The sequence below is a fragment of the Aspergillus foveolatus genome, assembly GCF_047715535.1.
Source record: "Aspergillus foveolatus strain CBS 279.81 unplaced genomic scaffold BDW70scaffold_42, whole genome shotgun sequence".
NCBI lineage: Eukaryota > Fungi > Ascomycota > Eurotiomycetes > Eurotiales > Aspergillaceae > Aspergillus > Aspergillus foveolatus.
In genome coordinates this window covers 122996-135401 of record NW_027396106.1, presented here as the reverse complement: position 1 = coordinate 135401, position 12406 = coordinate 122996, and the positions used below count along the sequence as shown (strand labels likewise).

Genomic DNA, 12406 nt, shown 5'->3' with positions numbered 1-12406 from the left:
TCGATTGTATCAGGTGCTCAATTTGGTCTCGAGCTGAATATATTTATTACGGCGCGTAGCTATGCTTGAAACGTGATATCATCAGCATCATGGAATTCTATATGGTCACTACATGAATGACCGCAACGGACATCTTCTTCTCATAGTTCCATGAAAGTTCTGCTAAGGTGATAGATCCTTCCTCGTCTAAGTCTATTTGACCCATGGAATACCAAGCTTATGCATCTCTACAGCAAGCTGGAACAGATAATCAAGACTCTCACATTGGGTCTTTGCCTTCGCCACATTGTCACCCCATACGTAGCTATAAGGACATTAGCATATTTAACCCAGATGTGGTTTGGGAGGAACTCACATTCCATGTCTCCTTACGAGCACAGCATAGGTATCTGGGTAGGCATCCATGGCCTTCTCCAGGCTTCCCGTAAGGTCCTCCTCAAAAGCAGTGTTGTCAATGATCGGAATCCTAAGAGTATCAAAGTACCCTAGCATGCCCTTGCCTGGGCCCTTGGGTATACCCTTGATCTGCTCGATGTTGCTGATCTCAAAGCAGCCCTCTGGCCCCTTCTCGCGTTCGACTAGGAGGGTCACCAGGACCGCCCACTGGGAATGTGTGTGAATGCAGCAACCAGCGCCGCGCTCAAATGCGGCGAGGAACAGCGGGGTACAAGCGGAGGGTTTCAGATCGAGAGGCTTACGGATGTACTTGCGCTCGGAGGGGGGGTATTTGGGCGTGGGGTACTGCAAAACGAAGATGTTGTGTGGTTGCATCAATTCCTTCTGTACACCAGAAGGGGCGATAAAAATGTGCTCTCCGCGGCGAATGGAGGTCTGGGTAAAATAGTCAGTCAGGTGTATTGGAAAAGAAACCGGGGCGCAACTTACACCACCGCCAGTTCCCGTAACCCAGCCCCAGTTGTAGAATTTACGGCAGAGTTCAGGGATGAGGTTAGCCGGGTGCTCTGGGTCGTCCGATTGGACCAGGTGGTCGTTGTTCTGTTGGTGAAGTTCCTGGGACATGGTGATGCGAGGCCGATTGGTGTGGGTATAGTGAGTTGCCGACGATTTGATATGGCTGCACGTCGCAGGGCGGTTCGCAAAAAGAACAAGCTGGCCTTGTGCTCTGGCAGGTGCTGATTCTGACGAGGGAACTGTCTGGGGATGTTACGAGGAGAGTGAGGGGTGGAGGGGTTATACAGAGTGCCACTACAAAAATTGTCGGCGATTGCAAATCTGGACCCCACTTGTCGCCTTAACATCATCAAGCTGACCAATTGCAGTACTCAATTCGTCCACCTTTCTTGCTTGCCGAAGGTTAGTCAAGCATATCGCTCTAATAAATTAGCTGCAGTTTGCTTTATGATTCAAACCCGCCTATGCTAAATAACCGCAAGAGAACAACCATAATCAGTTTACTTGCTAGGTTTAGCGGTCTAATTGCAGTAGGGTCTCCTTACAAGCGAAGCAATTGAAGGGAAGCAGTATCGACCATACAAGCTATGGGGTTTATTGACAAACCTGAGACCAGTCTTGCGGTTTGAGCTTCCCCCATGGTTTATTTACTCCGTAAACTTCCCCGGATTCAGCGCACTAGCCGTTCAATAACCATATCGCAACAACTGGTAGACGAAATTAGGTATCTTCTATCCTAAAGTATACAGAAACAATAATCTGTGACATCGGAGGACTTCGGACTAATTTCGCTGGAGGGTAAAATAACAAATGTCTGATCTGCCGAGCCGACAGAACATTGGAGAAGCTGCACTAACCCGATTGAGCAGCGGGCAGCGGAAGAGGCCACCTTGAACTTAACAGCTTCATTGCTTTATATTAACCAACTGACTCTTTCCCCAACCTCTCTCCCTTTTTCCTGCTGTCCTCTTTTGCACTACCCCGGCTTGACCTGAAGCTGCTCCTGCTTTTCCTCCACGGAGGGCCAATTGCCTGAACGCTTGCTTGTTTCTTTCTCGCTTTCACCATGCGTCTCAACACAGCTCTTACCTCCGCTTTGGTCTCTTCGGCCTCCCTCATGGGCTACGCCCATGCCGAAGACGAGTCAACCGCCGATGCCACGTCGGTCGTTGAGAGACCTACTTTCACGGTCAGTCCGATCGTATTTGTTTTCTGTATGTCCCTTATTTGCTGACTTCAACGTCTTTAGCCCACCAGCCTTGAAGCTCCCTTCCTGGAACAGTTCACGGACGACTGGGAATCGAGGTGGACTCCTTCGCACGCCAAGAAGGAAGACTCCAAGTCGGAGGAGGATTGGGCTTATGTCGGCGAATGGTCCGTTGAGGAACCCACCGTCTACAAGGGTATTGACGGAGACAAGGGTCTGGTTGTTAAGAATGTCGCGGCCCACCACGCCATCTCTGCCAAGTTCCCGAAGAAGATCGATAACAAGGACAAGACTCTTGTTGTCCAGTATGAGGTCAAGCCGCAAAGTGAGTGACTTCTCCATGTTGGAACTGACGCATGGTGTTGATACCCTCTTTTAGACTCCCTTGTTTGCGGTGGTGCCTACATGAAGCTTCTCCAGGACAACAAGAAGGCTCTGGCGGACGATTTCTCCAACACCACCCCCTACGTGATCATGTTTGGTCCCGACAAGTGCGGTGCCACCAACAAGGTATGACCAGCCGCCAAAGTTTTTTCCATGGCATCTACTTACTCTTTGCAGGTTCACTTCATCTTCCGCCACAAGAACCCCAAGACAGGTGAATATGAGGAGAAGCACCTGAAGGCTCCTCCTGCCGCTCGCACCAGCAAGCTGAGCTCCCTTTACACCCTCATCGTTCGCCCCGATCAGTCCTTCCAGATTCTCATTGACGGCTCCGCTGTCAAGAACGGCACTCTCCTCGAGGACTTCAACCCTCCCGTCAACCCCGAGAAGGAGATCGACGACCCCAAGGACAAGAAACCCGACAACTGGGTCGATGAGGCCAAGATCCCCGACCCCGATGCAACCAAGCCTGATGATTGGGATGAAGACGCCCCCTACGAGATTGTTGATGAGTCTGCCGAGAAGCCTGACGATTGGCTGGAGGATGAGCCGAACAGCATTCCTGACCCTGAGGCCGAGAAGCCTGAAGACTGGGATGATGAGGAGGACGGCGACTGGATTCCTCCCACTGTGCCTAACCCTAAGTGCAGTGAAGTCTCCGGATGTGGACCCTGGTCTCCTCCCTTGATCAAGAACCCTGCCTACAAGGGCAAGTGGACTGCTCCCCTGATTGACAACCCTGCCTACAAGGGACCGTGGGCTCCCCGCAAGATCGCCAACCCTGACTACTTTGAGGACAAGACCCCCTCTAACTTCGAGCCCATGGGCGCTGTATGAACTCTCCCCCTTGATTCAGAAAGACTGTGCTAACTGGGCACTAGATTGGTTTCGAGATCTGGACCATGCAGAACGATATCCTGTTCGACAACATCTACATTGGACACTCTGTTGAGGATGCTGAGAAGCTCCGCAAGGAGACCTTTGATGTTAAGCGTCCCATCGAGGAGGCCGAAGAGGAAGCCTCTAAGCCCAAGAAGGAGACAAAGGCAGCTGGCACTAGCGTTAGCTTTAAGGAGGATCCCGTCACCTTCGTTCGTGAGAAGGTTGATCAATTCGTTGGCCTCGCCAAGGAAGACCCCATCAATGCCGTCAAGCAGGTTCCCGAGGTCGCTGGTGGTCTTGGTGCTCTTCTCGTCACCATGATCCTCATCATTGTTGGTGCCATCGGAGCCAGCAGCCCCGCGCCCGCCCCCGTCAAGAAGGGCAAGGAGGCCGCCAAAGCTTCCAAGGAGAAGGCCAGCGAAGCTGTCAGCTCCGCTGCGGAGACCGCCAAGGGTGGAGCGACCAAGCGCACCACCCGATCGTCTGCGGAGTAAGACTTGCATGAGAGAAAAGAGCCTACCATCGCAAAGAGGTTTAAAAAAAACAGTAAAGCACGGCACCGAAATGAAGCGCTATAATTTCCATCCGGTTTCATAGCTGTTGCAGTATTCTTTGAAGTAACGGATTCTATCCTGTCCTCATGATATTTCTATGAGAATGAACAATATGTACAATGAAATTTGACCAGCGAGCTTTCAGCCTTCAATTGTCATGCTGGAATCAAACCGACGGCAGATATATGTTATTGATTTAGAACTAGTCGTTAAATAAGCAAATAATTGCCATCGTGTTGTCGCTCAGGTAAAGCTTGAAAATGAAGATCAGCGCGGGTTGCGGAAGGGTTGAGAACTCTGGGTTAAGCTCGTTTGTACTCTGGGTAGGTCTTGCTGGGCAATACTGAAGGAAGAGCAATTTGCTCTGCAATAATCGGCTTGCCTTTCCGTAAAATAGCTGATTTGTTTTGAAGGACCTATCGTTAGTGCATTTAATCTATGCACCGTCCTCAAGCGTTCCTGAGCGATACGCGAGACTGGGGCTACCCCAACTAAGAGGTCGGGGTTCCGACCGAGAGACGAAATCGGCCGATTACACTAAGTGAGGACACGGTACCAGGTTAGACATACACAATCGGGAGTAGAAGATCATGCGAACCGACCAGCTGCTCAGTTTCCCGTCACCGCTGAATGGCTTGAAGCTTCCAGTTTGACCATGGTCAAACTGACTGGATTTCCGGGGTAAGGTTATCCAGAGGAATCGCCTTCCTAAAAGAATTAAATGTTGTGATTGGCTGTTCCCGCCGAGGCCTTATCGGTTTCCCTCGGGCTGACGAGGAAGATACACTCGGATATGTAACGTACCGCGATACAGGTACATATATCTCCCTTGACCGTCTTTGCCATTCCATCCCCTGCTTCGAGCTTCCTCCCGTGAACTCCCTTGTTCTTTCTCTTTCCTCTTCCTCACTAGTTGACAATCCTCAAGAAAGTCCATTCCTAAATTTCCTATATTTCCCTTGACTTTCAACATGGCCGCCCGTCGGTCCCTTACCCAGTCCATCCCCGCTCTCCGCGCTGCATCTCCCCGCACGACAGTGGCCAGCATTTCATCCGCCAGGGCAGCAGCAGCATCAGCATCGCGCTCCCTTTCAACCTCCTGCATGTCTTCTTCTCGCGTAAAAGCATCACGAACACCTTTAGTCGGCTCCATGGCTGCGCTTCGCAGACTTCATGCTACTGCTCAGCAGTTCGCCCCCGCAACCACATCCGCGGCTAGCACCGCCACCGAATACCCGACGACCCATGAAGCCATTGCCGATCCTATTGATACTACCAACTTCCTCAACAACGAGTTCGTGCCTTCAAAGGCGAGCACATGGATTGACTTGTATGACCCGGCCACCAACAACCTCGTCACCCGTGTGCCCCAGAGTACCGATGAGGAACTCCGCGCCGCTGTCGAAGCCGCCCAGAAGGCTTTCCCTGCATGGAGGGCTATGAGTATTATGGCTAGACAGCAGATTATGTTCAAGTTCGTAAACTTAATCCGTGCCAACTGGGATCGTCTGGCTGCGTCGATTACTCTCGAGCAGGGCAAGACCTTTGCTGATGCCAAGGGTGATGTCCTCCGTGGTCTGCAGGTCGCTGAGACTGCCTGTGGCATTACCACGCAGATCACCGGTGAGGTTTTGGAAGTTGCCAAGGACATGGAGACCAGGAGCTACAGGGAGCCCTTGGGAGTTGTCGCTGCTATCTGCCCTTTCAGTATGTTTCCCCGCATGCATCTTTTCTATGGCAGACGCTAATGAGTCTAGACTTCCCCGCCATGATCCCCCTCTGGTGTATTCCTATTGCTACTATCACGGGCAACACTATGGTGATGAAGCCCTCCGAGCGTGACCCCGGAGCGGCCATGATCCTCGCCGAGTTGGCCAGGGAAGCCGGCTTCCCTCCCGGTGTTATTAACATCATCCACGGATCTGCCAAGACCGTCGACTTCATCCTGGATGCTCCCGAAATCAAGGCCATCAGCTTTGTTGGCGGTAACCGTGCTGGGGAGTACATCTACACTCGCGGGTCCGCCAATGGTAAGCGTGTGCAGGCCAACCTTGGGGCCAAGAACCACGCTGCCGTGCTTCCCGACGCAAACAAGAACCAGACCATCAATGCTATTGTTGGAGCTGCTTTCGGTGCTGCAGGCCAGCGCTGCATGGCTCTGAGCACAGTGGTCACAGTTGGCGAAACCAAAGAGTGGCTGCCAGAGATGGCAGAGCGTGCCAAGGCGCTGAACGTCAACGGAGGCTTCGAAGAGGGCGCTGACCTCGGCCCCGTCATCAGTCCTGAGAGCAAAAAGCGTATTGAGGATCTGATCGCCAGCGCAGAAGAGGAGGGCGCCACCATCCTCCTAGATGGAAGAGGCTACAAGCCTGAAAAGTACCCCAATGGCAATTTCATTGGTCCTACCATTATCACCGGCGTCACCCCAGAGATGAAGTGCTACAAGCAGGAGATTTTCGGCCCCGTCCTTGTCTGCCTTGAAGTTGAGACCCTAGATGACGCTATCGAGCTCATCAACAAGAACGAATATGGCAACGGTGCCGCGATCTTCACCCGCTCCGGCCCTACAGCCTCCAAATTCCAGAAGGATATTGAAGCCGGCCAGGTTGGAATCAACGTTCCCATCCCTGTTCCCCTTCCTATGTTCTCCTTCACTGGTAACAAGAAGAGTATTGCCGGTGGTGGTGCCAACACTTTCTATGGCAAGCCTGGTCTCCAGTTCTACACCCAGCAGAAGACAGTGACGAGCTTGTGGCGCGCTGAGGATGCCGTCAGTACCAAGGCTCATGTTGTGATGCCTACACACTCATAAGTCCAAAAAAGCCAGTAAATTTTATGTTCTACGGTGATCCGGATAGGTTATGCATGATGAACAATTGACTGCTTTGTTCTATTCTATATGTAGTTATTTGGCGATTACCGTGGTTTTCTATATCATCAGCTCTCCGAAAGAACTCTTAACTTACTCCAGTCGATGTTTATTAATTCGAGACTGCCAGATATAACGCTATCACAGAGTTTATTGACTCTAAAGTGAGAATCCATCTACACATAGAACTCGTCACGACAAACCTAGTAAGCAATGTCCTCGTCCTCATTCCGGGGAGGAACAAAGGTATACACTAGCCTAGCAAGGACATATTCGCCGTTATTGGCGCAGACTACCCGACGAGTGTGGTAGCGCTCGCCATTAATCTTCTCAAAGCCCCAGATCTATAATTCCATTAGCCCCAACAACTCAAATAACACCAGCACCAAAAATGAGACCCAATTACCTGCTCAGCCGTCCAAGTCGAATCCACGCTCTCCACCCAACTCTGTAACCAAAGGCCCTCTCCCTCACCAAATCCCTCACCCGCAGGGTCAACAAGGAACCCCTCCGTCTCGTTTCCATCCGCGCCAATCTCGCCTCGCAAGAAGCGCCTGATTTTCTCATCCTGAATTCTCGTGCAAACATCCACATTCGGTCTCACCTTACCGTCCTTCGCAGATCCGCGGATAAGACGCGACTGACCCTCCACGCGGCCGAAGATCGTGTCGCTGTGCTCGCGCTTCTTCCAATCTGTCACGCGGGCCTCACTGGTTCCTTGGACACCGCCGGTCACGATGTTGTCGACGTCAATGTGTTGAATTGTCTTGTCGTCGGGATGCTCGGCGTCTTGGTATTGTTTTGTGTTCAGCGTTATAGTTACCCAAGCTAAGGTTGTGCGCATGAACCAGCTTAGGCCTTGCTATAGGGATCAGTTAGTTAGGGTGCGTGGAGGAGGAGCGTAGCAGGAGGGGGAAGGGAGGTTTGAACCATGGCGAGGATGGGGTCAGTAGGGTCGGAGATGGTTCGATCCTGGTAAGACATTATCAGTAAGTCTTTCCTAATTATTTGGTTTGCTTGAGGGTTGACTGAGAGGGAGCGGGGAGGTCTGAGGGGTTAGGGAATGTAGTCAAGTCAACGCACCATCGTCCAGCTGCCATTGTAATTTTCGAAGGTAATATCAGTAGGAGTAGCCATATTGACGACTTGAAAGAGAGAGAACCAGAGTATCTTGTTTAGATTCGTACAGCTGAGACTTCGAAAGTATAAGTACGGTACGTCGGAGGGAGTTCTTGAAGTGGGGGAGGGGAATCGGTGTCGCAAATCTCAAGCGGAGGTGGTCGGTGAACTTATATACCCTTGTGCCTGAGCTAGGTATGACCTAGCAGTTTCAAGTCGTGCACTGAACCAAGTGATCTGGGAGTCTGGGATTGTTCGGTGAATGTGATTGCTTGCGTCTCCGCAACTGCTGCTTTGGGGTTCGGGACGAAGATCCCCGCCGCTTCGAGGCCTCGGTTGGCTGGTTAGTCGTGCATGTGGCTTCCATGCCCTTGGACTTAGCTCTGAAGCATTAAGGAAGCTTCTACAAAGGGTGTGCTTGGAGTATTCTTTAGACAAGGCTTGATATTTGGCATTGCTGAACATATAGTTAATGTTATCTTGGTCTCATTCTCTGCGGACACCGTACTGCTTGCATGCCAAGGGTTTTATTGTCTTCATCATTGACATGTGATGGGTTGGAATTACAGCGCTAGTGTAACAGAGCAAGGTTCAGTAGTAGTAGTAGTAGTAGTAGTAGTAGTAGTAGTAGTAGAAGACAACTTGACAGCAGTGATTGTTACCTGATGACGATCGTTGAGTGCTTTGTATTGTGTACTGGGGGTCGTTGTGCTACTCCTTTGTGCCCTTCGGCGGAGAGTAACTAGAGTTTCTGGCCCAGGCAACAAGGCCAAAACTTCCCCTTTCACGTGGTCTGGACCCAAACACAAGCTTCCATACAATCAAGTCAGGACAGGACAAACAAGATCCTTCATTATTCTAGCTATGGCTTTCAACAAGAAATATGCTGGTCTCCCGGACCTGGTAAGCTTATATATTACGAATCAATGTATCTTTTTCTTAGCTGACTCCCCCAGGATCTCGCTCCCGATATCTACGAAACCCCGGACTTAACAGACGAAGCCTCCACCGTCCCGGTAGCTAGTACCAGCATCCTGAACTGACCTAATCTCTAATACAACGGCAGACAGCTACACTTCGCACAGCCTCAAATGCAGACGACACCAGTTCGGACTCGGATATTGACAGGGACCCCGTCAATGCGGATGAAGCGCGCGCCCATTTCCTCGGAGCTACGGTCGACGCCCGTCATGTAAACTTTTCAGACAGCATTGCTACGAAGCGAAAATCGTACAGGAGCAAGAGCCGACAGAGGCAGAAGGACACCCTCGCAGATGGCGAAGACAGCGATGAGGAAACTGAGAGCGTGGAAAGGAAACTCGCACGTTTGCAGCGTGAGGTGGAGGAATTGAAGGATGAGATGGCGGCGTCTCAGTACCCTCCGACAAGCGAGTCCGGCGATGTCTCAGGCGAGGCGAAGGACACATCAGATGATAGCGTCGAGAAGCTCAGTCAGGCACTGGATAACCTCTACGCCTCCTCCCGGGGTTTGTCGCAGCCTCACTCAGCAGCCGCTTTGATATCCCAGAAGCTTGCATCAGCACCTACACAGGCGTCCGAAGTCAGTGCGGGCCAGAGCAAGGCCACAGCAAGCACCGAAGCCGAAACCACTGTTCCCGTCGCTGGCATCCTCTCCCACGCTGCGTCCTTTGACACCCGACTAGCTCTCATCGAATCGGCGATGGGCGTATCAACCTCATTGAACCCTTTTGTCACTGAAGGATCTTCAGAACCGCCGCTCCAACCAGTCCTTCCAGCACTCGACCATCTCAACTCCCGCCTCTCAACACTCATCACCCTTCTCGTCGGACCGACCCCTATCCCCGCAGTACCGACAACCTCCGCTGCCGCAACCTCAACCGCCGTCACAACCCCGCACCTCGAGTTGCTTTCTACCCGCGTCAGGAAGCTGACAGCAGACGCTGAAGCACTCGCGTCAGCGCGCAAACGTGCACTCGATTCCGCAAAGGCTGCGCACAGTTCGCGCCATCGCACTGCATCTGATTTCTCCTCCCCCATCGATCCCGAGCAAGCTGCTCAGCGCGACGAGCAAGCGACAAAGATTCAAGCACTCTACGCCACTCTCCCTACCATTCAATCTCTTCATCCCATTCTCCCCAGTGTTTTAGAACGCCTGCGCTCTCTCCGCGCCATCCATGCCGGTGCCGCGCAGGCCGCGGAATCACTAGACGAGCTGGAAAAGCGCCAAGCTGATATGGTGGGGGAGATTGAGCAGTGGCGGGAGGGGTTGAAGGTTGTTGAGGAGAAGATGACTCAGAGTGAGGCAGCGCTGAAGAGTAATATCGAGTCTGTTGAACCGTGGGTAAGGGATCTAGAAAAGAGAATGGAGAAGTTGGAGAGTGGAAAGTGAAGTACTTAATATAGTGTAAGAGAGCTGCTGCAGATACCCGGTGATAGATTATGGTAGCATGGAAGAAAGAGCAATGCAGAACGTTTCTAGTCTATATGTACATCGAAACTATAATCAGCAACCTAATACATTTCAGCGCAAAACAAAATGTTGCTATCCATCAGCTATCTAACCCTCCCTAGAATTCTAATCCTCTCCGTCATCTTGACTTCAACCCACCAACCTCTCGTGACGCTCCTCCGAACATTCTCCCTGAGCTTCTTCCAGGAGTCCAAAATTCCCCACTCATTTACTTTCCCTCCAAAAAGCCACTTTAATACCCCCTCCTCTACACCACCTCTGGCCTCCTCACCAGGTCTCAGAACATGCAGCCCCGCAAACCCTGTGACTGAGTCAACGGTTTCCCACGCATAGCTCTGTGAGTACGCGTACTCGGTCGGGGAACCGGAGAGGGAGAGGAGGGCCTCTGCTTCGTGTGGTTCAAGAAGGACGTAATCAAAGCGGGACCAGAAGGTTTGTCTTGCGGAAAGGGATGTGGGAGGTGGGGATTTATCGTACGACCATGATATTGTGGATGAAATATTGGATCCGCGTTGTTCACTGCGATCATCGGAGAGTTGGAGAAAACGCGTGACGCCTGTTTGACAGGCGAGGTTTCCTAGGTGCACAGAGACAGGGATTGGTCCGTGCTGTCCCCACGCGCTTTTCGGCGCTGCGCTGAGGACGTGATTGTGGAGGGCGTTGAGGGCGTGTGCGCCGGGGTAGTTTGCCGACGATGCTGGGAGGAGGACAAATGTTGACAAGAGGAAAGAACAGAGTGTTGAGACAATCATTCCCAGTGACAGGAAGCGGTAGATGAGGGATTTAGTCCTGTGCGTCCAGATGTATGATGTACCTAGCGCGGCGACAGCCGTTAAGGATGGAATTGAGTAGACAATGAATCGCCATTCCTTATGTGGTTGGATGGAGTAAATGGCGATATAGGCGAGTGATGGCATGAGGATGGATGTGGCGATGCCACGGGTTGCAGGTTGCAGCAGGGATATAGGGATACCGATGAGATAGGTTAGGGGGTTTAGGAGGAGACGGGGCAGCGCGTTGGTGAAGTAGTAGTGCCATGGATGCGTGCCCCAAGCGGAAGCCTGGCCGGCGACAACATTGAACTTGAATGCTGCGAATTCTGGCCAGAGTGGATATTGCTGCCAGAAGAATGAGTCTATCGGCAGTGTGATGGCTTGACCAAGGACAAGGCCCAGAGCGCCGGCGGGAATGATCTCGCGCTGAATGCTGATGCGTCCAGAAGCAAGAAGGAAGAGGGTATGCGTTGCCAGGAACAGCGCCAGTTCAGCGCGGAAGACAATGCCCGCGATTGTGATCAGGTACAGAGCAACCCTGCTTCGCTTGCGATACGTGGCTGAGCTCACAGGTCCTGGGAGGAGAGATGCCAGAGCGAAGGTGGTCATACCAAACGCGAACATATTGGATAAGGTCCGCGATGCATAGTATAGAACGTGGAACTGACTGGCTTGAAACAAAAGGTACCAGATAGCAGTGGCTCTCCCAGCCGCGCGGCGCAAACTGCTGGCAAAGTAAAGAAGTGAGGAGGCATTGAACAAGCCTAGGATTGCCCGAGCTGGTGCGTAGCACTGGTCAGTAATCTTTCAAGAGGATACACAGCCAAAGATACCTACCAACGAACTGCCGGTCGATATCATGCTTCAACCAGATAATCGGCGACGAGAGACCAGAGAGAGCGACTGCACCGGCGAACGTCCGAGGAACAGCACCTGGAAACGTGAAATGATCATATTCAGCCTGCAGTACATCCTTGACATTGTGCGTAGGGATTCCATAGGTCTCTATGTCGTGGATGGCTTGGATATGGAACGACTCTTCTACTTTTGTGTACGGAGCGATCGACAGATGAAGGAGGACGAGCACTGGGATGGAAGCGAGGAGCAGCAGATAGCCTAGCCTTAAATTAGTTTTTGTTGAAGATAATATAGCATCGCATTGACCTTACCAACATTCCTCCACATGGTGCGCGCAGACAATCAAGGTGTCGACTATTGTAAGAAAGTTGGAGCGGAGCCTTCTCGGAAGGCCAG

The 12406-nt window shown here is 51.9% G+C and overlaps 6 protein-coding genes across 6 annotated transcripts; 3 read left to right on the top strand and 3 right to left on the bottom strand.

Annotated features, from left to right (window-relative positions):
* Positions 1 to 65: 65 nt before the first annotated feature.
* Positions 66 to 1169, bottom strand: mde1 (methylthioribulose 1-phosphate dehydratase MDE1). Its single transcript, XM_073737596.1, has 3 exons — positions 886 to 1169; positions 356 to 831; positions 66 to 304 (listed from the first exon to the last, which is right to left on the bottom strand). The coding sequence occupies exons 1-3, from the start codon at positions 1018 to 1020 to the stop codon at positions 193 to 195; spliced, it is 723 nt and encodes a 240-aa protein (XP_073593967.1). The 5' UTR covers positions 1021 to 1169; the 3' UTR covers positions 66 to 192.
* A 667-nt stretch (positions 1170 to 1836) lies between these two features.
* clxA (calnexin) lies at positions 1837 to 4212 on the top strand. Its single transcript, XM_073737595.1, has 5 exons — positions 1837 to 2101; positions 2162 to 2444; positions 2499 to 2629; positions 2681 to 3334; positions 3385 to 4212. The coding sequence occupies exons 1-5, from the start codon at positions 1979 to 1981 to the stop codon at positions 3877 to 3879; spliced, it is 1686 nt and encodes a 561-aa protein (XP_073593966.1). The 5' UTR covers positions 1837 to 1978; the 3' UTR covers positions 3880 to 4212.
* A 606-nt stretch (positions 4213 to 4818) lies between these two features.
* Positions 4819 to 6900, top strand: BDW70DRAFT_140365 (CoA-acylating methylmalonate-semialdehyde dehydrogenase). The gene is made up of 2 exons (XM_073737594.1): positions 4819 to 5646; positions 5697 to 6900. The coding sequence occupies exons 1-2, from the start codon at positions 4911 to 4913 to the stop codon at positions 6749 to 6751; spliced, it is 1791 nt and encodes a 596-aa protein (XP_073593965.1). The 5' UTR covers positions 4819 to 4910; the 3' UTR covers positions 6752 to 6900.
* A 56-nt stretch (positions 6901 to 6956) lies between these two features.
* Positions 6957 to 8243, bottom strand: BDW70DRAFT_86716 (uncharacterized protein). The gene is made up of 4 exons (XM_073745057.1): positions 7892 to 8243; positions 7739 to 7780; positions 7215 to 7670; positions 6957 to 7152 (listed from the first exon to the last, which is right to left on the bottom strand). The coding sequence occupies exons 1-4, from the start codon at positions 7943 to 7945 to the stop codon at positions 7012 to 7014; spliced, it is 693 nt and encodes a 230-aa protein (XP_073593964.1). The 5' UTR covers positions 7946 to 8243; the 3' UTR covers positions 6957 to 7011.
* A 548-nt stretch (positions 8244 to 8791) lies between these two features.
* BDW70DRAFT_169669 (Dynamitin-domain-containing protein) lies at positions 8792 to 10298 on the top strand (the record flags this gene model as incomplete). The annotated part of the gene is made up of 3 exons (XM_073742745.1): positions 8792 to 8830; positions 8884 to 8943; positions 8994 to 10298. The coding sequence occupies 3 exons, from the start codon at positions 8792 to 8794 to the stop codon at positions 10296 to 10298; spliced, it is 1404 nt and encodes a 467-aa protein (XP_073593963.1).
* BDW70DRAFT_140362 (dolichyl-P-Man:Man(7)GlcNAc(2)-PP-dolichol alpha-1,6-mannosyltransferase) lies at positions 10220 to 12355 on the bottom strand. The gene is made up of 3 exons (XM_073737593.1): positions 12322 to 12355; positions 11990 to 12268; positions 10220 to 11931 (listed from the first exon to the last, which is right to left on the bottom strand). The coding sequence occupies exons 1-3, from the start codon at positions 12335 to 12337 to the stop codon at positions 10463 to 10465; spliced, it is 1764 nt and encodes a 587-aa protein (XP_073593962.1). The 5' UTR covers positions 12338 to 12355; the 3' UTR covers positions 10220 to 10462.
* Between the last annotated feature and the right edge of the window lie 51 nt (positions 12356 to 12406).

Coding starts and splice junctions, on each gene's coding strand:
- mde1 (XM_073737596.1), bottom strand. CDS start 1,020: ATGTCCCAGGAACTTCACCAACAGAACAACGACCACCTGGTCCAATCG. Junction 832..885: donor TTACGGGAACTGGCGGTGGT/GTAAGTTGCGCC, acceptor TATTTTACCCAG/ACCTCCATTCGCCGCGGAGA. Junction 305..355: donor CTCGTAAGGAGACATGGAAT/GTGAGTTCCTCC, acceptor ATGTCCTTATAG/CTACGTATGGGGTGACAATG.
- clxA (XM_073737595.1), top strand. CDS start 1,979: ATGCGTCTCAACACAGCTCTTACCTCCGCTTTGGTCTCTTCGGCCTCC. Junction 2,445..2,498: donor GTATGAGGTCAAGCCGCAAA/GTGAGTGACTTC, acceptor ACCCTCTTTTAG/ACTCCCTTGTTTGCGGTGGT. Junction 3,335..3,384: donor ACTTCGAGCCCATGGGCGCT/GTATGAACTCTC, acceptor ACTGGGCACTAG/ATTGGTTTCGAGATCTGGAC.
- BDW70DRAFT_140365 (XM_073737594.1), top strand. CDS start 4,911: ATGGCCGCCCGTCGGTCCCTTACCCAGTCCATCCCCGCTCTCCGCGCT. Junction 5,647..5,696: donor CGCTGCTATCTGCCCTTTCA/GTATGTTTCCCC, acceptor TAATGAGTCTAG/ACTTCCCCGCCATGATCCCC.
- BDW70DRAFT_86716 (XM_073745057.1), bottom strand. CDS start 7,945: ATGGCTACTCCTACTGATATTACCTTCGAAAATTACAATGGCAGCTGG. Junction 7,781..7,891: donor ACAATGGCAGCTGGACGATG/GTGCGTTGACTT, acceptor ATGTCTTACCAG/GATCGAACCATCTCCGACCC. Junction 7,671..7,738: donor CTGACCCCATCCTCGCCATG/GTTCAAACCTCC, acceptor TGATCCCTATAG/CAAGGCCTAAGCTGGTTCAT.
- BDW70DRAFT_140362 (XM_073737593.1), bottom strand. Junction 11,932..11,989: donor TATCGACCGGCAGTTCGTTG/GTAGGTATCTTT, acceptor GCTACGCACCAG/CTCGGGCAATCCTAGGCTTG.